Source organism: Puntigrus tetrazona, chromosome 1, assembly GCF_018831695.1.
Source record: "Puntigrus tetrazona isolate hp1 chromosome 1, ASM1883169v1, whole genome shotgun sequence".
NCBI classification, from domain to species: domain Eukaryota; kingdom Metazoa; phylum Chordata; class Actinopteri; order Cypriniformes; family Cyprinidae; genus Puntigrus; species Puntigrus tetrazona.
Window position 1 is genome coordinate 8,756,212 of NC_056699.1, and position 7,882 is coordinate 8,764,093.

The window sequence follows — 7,882 nt, forward strand, 5'->3', positions numbered from 1 at the left end:
TAAAATAAAGCGCTGTCCTAGAAACCATATTTTTATTGTTCTAATGAAGTGGCATCAATGGTTTCACATGTTCCTACTATGATCTTACAACACCATAACTATGTTCAGTGTTCAGTTCTTGTCTTATAGGTGTCTGAAGGACTCACACAGAGGTAAGGATCTCTTACACTGTGTGGTTTAACCACCAGGTGTCAGTGTGCTGAGGTCTAAATCTCTGAGGTGTAGTTACCTTTGCAATCCAAAAGGTGGTGTAAAAGTATTTTGACCGAGAACGCTCACGTTTTGTTTCAGCAGGGTGTGATAAGTGTGTACTGGTATTCCCTCCATTATGAAGACCAAATGTCCTCACGTGCAGGTTATAGTAATACGAGTGAATTTTGACCTTGTGAAAGAAAGCATTTATTTGAAATAGAAATCTTCTGTTATCGTTACTGATATTATATCGATATTGTAGTTGTTGAGACCGTCTTTGTCTTGACTCAGAGCTTAAGTGAAATCCTACTAAGAAATAGTTTTCTTTCTTCATAGCGTCAGCAGTAGTTTAGCAGACAAATGTAGGTGGATTTATAGTACAGTCCCGCTGGAGCATCCTTCAGATTTGAGTGCATTTTGACCTTTTGAACCAGTCGGGTCTTTGACTACAGTAGCTGTGTGTTGTGTGTTCCCCTTCAGATAGATCTGTATTATGTGGCTTACAGTTGCCCCAGAGTATTTATTCCCAGCGTCCCTGACAGCCTCCACTGTGGTCTTCCCCAAACTCCTCCCCAGCTCAGAGCAGCACGCTATGTGCCTCAGGTGTCTCTGTAGACTTGCTGTTTGTCACACAGTTTTTATTAATAGTTTCATGTTTTTTCTCCGAAACGAACACTTTTTAATCGTGTCTCTACGAGGCGGCTAATTCGTACAACCTCACTCGTACCTATTCATCCGATTTTTGCTTAATCGTACGTATTTTACGGCTTTCAAATTCGAATGACCTACACCTAACACTGCCCCTAAACGTACTTGTCATGGGGTTTTAGACGAACCGTACCTACAAGTGAGGTTGTATGAATTAGCCACTTTGTGCGAATACGTACGAATTGGTTGTGAGACATTCAATCCTACAGCTGTAATATTGCTGGATGCCTTTACATCTGGACAAACAGGTCCTTCCTCCTTTCCTCTCTCTCTCTCTCCCTCGCTCTCTATCTCTCTCTCTCTCGTCCCTAGTTCACACATGGAGATATATATTCAGATTCAGCAAGTGAGGCTTCTCTCTTCAACCATCCAATAGAGTGGAGTAACTCTCTGTAGGGAAAAAAAGAGACAACAAACTGCACTGAGGAGGGAATTCACAGCGGATCAGAGTAGTTTAGTCTAAAGAGTTATTCAGAGTGAACTGTGGGAGGAAGTGTCCATTATCACCTTATTCAAAGGAGCCATTTGGAAAAGCAAAACGAGGACTCCAACATTTGCTTTACATTAATATGATAAAGCATACGGGACTAATTCACATCTGAAGATATATATTCTGTGGCGGCTGTGTTTTGTCATCATGGCACATGCGGCAGCACACCTGAAAAAAGCACGGGAACTGGAACAACCTCCTGAGATAAAGGCTCTCGCCAAAGCCAGAGAGAGACGCAAGAGACACAGAGAGAGAGCAGAGCGCAAACGCAAGGTATACTAACACTGAAAAAGCTCAAAAATAAAAAAACGAAACTCAAATACACATGTGCCAGCTCGGTTACAGCTGACCTTGTTTAAAGAATACCGCTATTATTTATTGTGAAAGTCTTTGCGTTTATCATTGCAATGCCAAGAAAGTTTAATCACAGGCAGCCCTAATACCATTTAAAATAGTTTATTTCATAATATCCAAATGTAGCATCTAGTAATCCAGTTGTTGTTTTTTTTNCAGAAGTAAAGTAAATGTGATGAGAGTTAATCTCAGTAGCATTCAGATGCGCGTAGGGTTCAGTGAGGTCGGATGGTATGATGATTTCATGCAAATATTGTAATTCAGCAGCCCCAGTCAGGCAACATATACATGACTTTTAATGCAAAATCAAATTATTATCTAATTTATACAACTTTGCTTTATGATTTGTTTTAATGTTAATGATAATTCTTAATTCTCAGTTGTTAACAGAAAGTTATCACCAATGTTACCTGCAGTGTATAATAATTAATGCAATGTTTATGGTTGCATTTTCGTTTTTTTGCGCTGCAGATGAGCTCCGGGGATAAATCCTGTAGTCAGCTGTTCCGCACCTGTTTCAGAGCACAGATACTGGAAGAGGCTTAGGAAATAGGATCATCCTGTATGCAGATTTGTCTCTAGAGTGCAAAATCTCATTGGCTACATATGAGATGACATAACCTTTGATTTAGTTTTGCTCTTGCAATCTGCCAAGCACTTCCAAGTTTTCAAAATTTTTACTGGATCAAAGATCATTTCTTTTATAGCTGATTTATGAATATTATTTTACTTAAAGTATTAATTTATAGTGAGTTTACACAGCCTGATCTCATGTTTGTACGTAAGTATGAAACGTAAAAAAAAAACGTAAACATGTTTTTACTGCTAAAACGTACAATTTAGGCGTATTTCAAAGTTTAAAACGTACAAATCGCTACATATTTTTATTTAAAAAACATAAAATATTTGCGTATCTTTTATATAATTAAGATATTCATATCAGTGCATTTTTATCGTTTTGTCAATAAGCGATTTAGATTTTTAGACCGCTTAACCTTCCCCCAAACCTAAACCTACCCATTTTTAAGCAAATATGCATTTCTATCATTTCATTTCTATGCAGATTTAGAATTTTAGATCCCTTAACCTAAACCTACCCATTTTATATTGAATATAAAAGGATATAAAACGCAATTGACCAAAATATGCAGGAAAATAGTCACTTTCGTAGCAACATAGCATTTAAAAATATTTTTATAGTCGCTAATCCCACTCCAACCTCTAAACCTGAACACACTCTCTCTCCGTGAACTTGTGAAGAGAGACACACACGTTATTAGAATACACATAGACGCTGGCTATTGGGTTTCTCAATCATGCAATCAAAATGATCTCCCTGACCTAAACCCCCAAACCTACCCTCACTATGACGTCAGCCATTCAGGTACAAGGTGCAACTCCCATTATGTTGCCTGCAGAGGTTGGAGTGGGACTTGTTTAGAGCTGCAAACATTTGAATTTGTAACGAGTGTGTCAGTCAGGCGCAGGTTTTACCGTTTACGGTCACTAGTCTCTCCACCCGGGATAGAGATGAAGATCGCTGAATAAAGGCTTGGATTTGGGTGTGTTCTTCTCAGTCATATTGATCTGGAAGATTTGGATTACAGAGCACAGATAAAAAATGTTTCATTTTATAATCATGTTGCAGTTTTGGTGTATTTTATTGTTAATTGTCAGTCACTGCAGGTCAGAAAAAACACCACCACAAAGTTGTTTATTTTAAAGGTTTAACATTATAAAGGCCTATTTTTGGAAACGAGAAATCCCACAAAACAGAATGAAAACGTTATCATTTCATATTAAGTAAACGGTTTAACAATGTAGTTGCAAACAAGGTAATTGATATGACAACTAAAAACAACAAAAATAATAAAATGAATGCCGCTGTTTCAGTATTCATAAGGATTCATTTTTAGGTGTTGTCAATACGACAGTGTTGTACGTTTAAAAGCTGAAAATACGTAAGTATTTGTGTGTTTAGATGCTAAAATAAAACTTTTACATTTTATAGAACAAATTTTTACGTGGAATGCAAATGAATTATAATGAGATCACATTGGTTTACCTTATTCAATCTATAGTTTAAAAAAATAATCAAATGTACATTCCTTTCATAGTTCACCCAAAAAATGCAAATTCGGTCAATAATTGCTCATCCTCATACCGTTCCAAAACTGTAATTCCGAGAGTATGCTACCATGAACAAGGTCCAAAAACAGAGCAAGGGCATGGTTAAAATGATCCACATGGCGTAAGTGGTTCAACCATAATTTTACAAAGCTACGAGAATACTTTTTCTGTACAAAGAAAAAAAAAGACTATTCAACAGTTCTCTTTATGAGAATTTATTTTTCAGTTAACTAACCCTTTAATTACCTAGAAACATAAACATTATAATTCAGCCAAGGTAAATTATGAAAAACACAATTGACTACTTAACCTCTAGATTCTTGACAGACACAATGAATGAATCATTCATGAAATATCCATCACTTCTGCAGAGAGGTTGGAAAGGGTTGAAAAAGCAACAGCGTTAATGGGAGTAAAAGTGTTTGTCTTGTCAGCACAGATGTGTCATAAAACAGACTTAATGTGCTAAGCTTTTTGACCTGGATGGCCTTCTACAACCTATAACTACTTAACTGGCAGTGTCATTATTGCAGTGTTTTTTAAATACCTATGAAACAATACATCTTAGCAGGTTATTATAATTTAGCTTTATATTGCAAGAATGCAATTCAATTTTTTTAAATTTTGCATTTATAAAGATTTATGTTTCTAACGACAACAGTTGACTGTGTCAGTGTTAATCAGCGTATTAGAATGATTTCTGAAGAGTTATATGAATGGAGTAATGTAAATTGCAGCTTTGCAATAGATTTTTTACAATACAATAAAGTAGAAAACATTTCATTTAAACTATAATAGTTAATTCACACTTTACTGTATTTTTTTATTAGATAAATGCAGCATGGGCAAGCATGAGAGAGTATTTATTTTAATCTTTTCTAAAAATTAAAAAAAAATTGTATATTGGTTTAACACAGTGAAATATATTTGAAAAAAATATATAGAGATGCCTCAAACTACTTTACATTTTCACTATGCTTTTTTTAAGTGCTCTTTACCCTTTAAACACACTTGTCGTTATTGCCCATTAACAGTAGTAAAACCCATAGTAGTTTGGCTAACAGGGGGCATGGCATTGATCAGAGCAGTCAATGGCAGGTCATTATGTCTGTAGTGGAACTCAACCAAATGCTGAATCATAGTCTGGTCAATGCGGACTGCCTCGGGACCAGAGATGACCCACAGACGCTGATGCTTTGATGCCAATTGTTCTGACTCTGTAGGCATTGCTATAGCTGTTTAATCTCAGTTACACTCCTCATAGACGATGAATTGGACTTATCTGGTGTTAAACCATTTTGGACAAACATAAGAACCTCTTTTAGATGATATTACACAATTTTAAAGACCATGGGATGGTATGACAACCCATGTTTTTTTGTAAATAACACCCTCTTCGTCAGTTGTCCCGGTGGATGCACATTCCTGGCCCTCAGGAGAAAAAGGACAGGTTTCCCAGCTGGCTCTTCCCCAGTAGGATTGCCCCTTGCTGGCCCTTGCTCTGCCTCATTGCTGCTTGGGCCTGGAGGGGTTAAAAATAACCCAGCCCTGGATCCTGGACAGGGCGGATATTCGGCCTGATATAGCAATGGGAGACACTTTTTACGGCCGCAGTTGTCAGTCACGAAGCCAGGCGGGAAGAGAGACAAGACCGGAAAAGAAGAGGAAACAAGAGCCAAGGTGTCTGTGCCAATACGAGACGAAGAATCTTATAGAAGACACGGGGCAGGGATCAGAGAGCCCACATAAAAGATGATGTTCGGGACCTGAGGAGAACATAGACATGAAAAGTTTGGGCATTTCGCATTAGCTGGATAGATGCTCTGAAGCTGGTAATTGAATGGGCTCCTGGGTACTACCTGAAGACTGAGGATAATGCAAACCCATAAAGCTAAGTGCATGTGAGCGAGAAACAATCTCCCAGGGAGTGATTTGATGTTTGGTGGTTGGTTATCACTGGCAGAGGCAGAGGGAGTGCGGAAACTCGGTTGTAAAGTGTAGTACAGTTTTTTGGCTAAGCTTTGGGTCACTCTTTACCATGGGCAATGCGGCAATGTGTAAGGCATGTGGTTCAGGTAAAGGCCTGCGGACCATTGGAAGTGATCCATCTCTGGACCATTACTACAGTTCTGTGGCAGATAACATGGTAAGGCAATCTTAACAATATTTAGGTTCAGTAGAGGATTATTGAGGTGTTTTTCTGCTCAAATGTCCAGTTGTTGTTGTTTTTTTTTGTCTGGTAATTGCAGTTAACATCTCAGAACATGACAAAGGATATTTTGAAAAAAGTTTATAACCAGGCTGTTTTGGGTCACCATTGACTTCCATTGTATTTTTTTCCTACTATGGTTCTACTGGTTCTAAACTTTGTTCAAAATATCTTCCATCGTGTTCAACAAAGAAATTCATGCAGTTTTGGAACTACTTGAGGGTGAGTAAACGATGACAGAATTTTCATTTTTGGGAAAACTGTTCTTTTAAAGGAACAGTTCACCCAAAATATGTTTTTTTTTCATCATTTACTTACACTCATATTGTCTCTAACCTGACCTTTTTTTCTGTGGAAATGTATTGGAAATATGGGTTCCAAAGGGAGTGATGGCAAAAGAAGAATCATTCTTAATTAAAACCTTACATGGTTTTCTGAGAACCATTTGTTTTTCATGGTGTTAATAATCTAAAGAACTCTATATAAAGAACATTTACTGTAATGCAGCGTTAGAGGTTCTCCGTGGAACAATTGTTGCTAATAAAAAACCTTTATTATACTGAGTTCAGGGTTTTTTTGTTGTTGTTGTTGTTTGTTTCTGTCATAAAGTGAAAATAAATAGGCCCATGGTTATCATGGTTAAAACATCTTCTTTCACGAAAAAATGTATACAGGTTTAGAACAACATGAGGAATGTTAATTTTTTCGGGTGAACTATCCCATTAAGATGGAAAGCTTCCAATAGTCTTCTTAACTAGTGTAACCAACAAGACTTTGGTCAACTAGCATCACCAGAAAGACCATGTTAACTGACTAACTTCACTAAGATTTGCTGGCCAACGGTATAGCTATATGCTGGCCTGGCTGATTTGATCAGTATCAAAACAACACTAATCTACAAAATGTTTGATACAGTAGGATTTTATATGCAGTATTATTTTTATATTTATATCAAATATAGTATAATACGTTTAATCTCAGAAAGGTAACAATCATCACCACTAATGTAAAAGCGTTCCTTAGCAGTGGTATTACTTTTATTTCTATGAACAGTGTAAGTCATGAGAATTCAAGAGAACAATTTGATCAGGAAGTGTTGTGAACCTAATTTTAACTTTCGTGGCTTACGTGAGCTCAAACAGTGTAGCATGTGTGAGTGCAAATGTAGTGTCTGTTTCCATTAGATCCCACACGTGTTAAGATGCGACCTCCCAACCTCGGAAGGAGCAGAGGTCATCTCTCAAACATTTCAGTCAGTAGTCTGTGATGACAAGACCCATTAATGCTTTACGCTCCACATGACCTGAGAGCTACTGATCTGTTCATTAGCATCTTAAATACCACTGCTAGGAATTAGCACCAATGCTCATGTCGGTTATAATGTAACCAGATTAAAATAAATACCTTAATTCTTGCTTCCATTTTTAAAAATGTTTGTCTTTGAAGTTTAAAGGTTTTAATATTTTCATAACTATACTGTCTATATGTCTCTACCTGCTCTGAAGTATATTCATTCAATCAGATTTTACATGCTGGTATTGCACTTGCAGGTTTTATTGTCACAATTGTGACTCTTATGCCAAAGGCTTTAAAAGGGATTGCTTGTAGTATAATTAACACATGTTTGCTTGTTGATACCAAATCTGCAATTTGATCTTGGCATTAGTTTTCTTCCTCGCATGGCAAGACTTTCAGCAAGACATGTGCAGATCTATGTGTGTGTGTGTGTTTGACATGGTTTTTACACTTCTTGTGTCCCCGTAAACCAAATAGCTTAAAATATATTTTTTGAAATTATT

At 37.0% G+C, this 7,882-nt stretch overlaps 1 protein-coding gene across 1 annotated transcript in view; it reads left to right on the forward strand.

The window, feature by feature from the left end:
• Positions 1-5,927: 5,927 nt before the first annotated feature.
• LOC122342651 (ankyrin-2-like) overlaps positions 5,928-7,882 on the forward strand; it is an 18,026-nt gene continuing 16,071 nt past the window's right edge. Inside the window, exon 1 of the mRNA XM_043236629.1 lies at positions 5,928-6,020. Coding sequence (XP_043092564.1) covers positions 5,928-6,020 — 93 coding nt within the window. The remainder of the gene's footprint in view (positions 6,021-7,882) is intronic.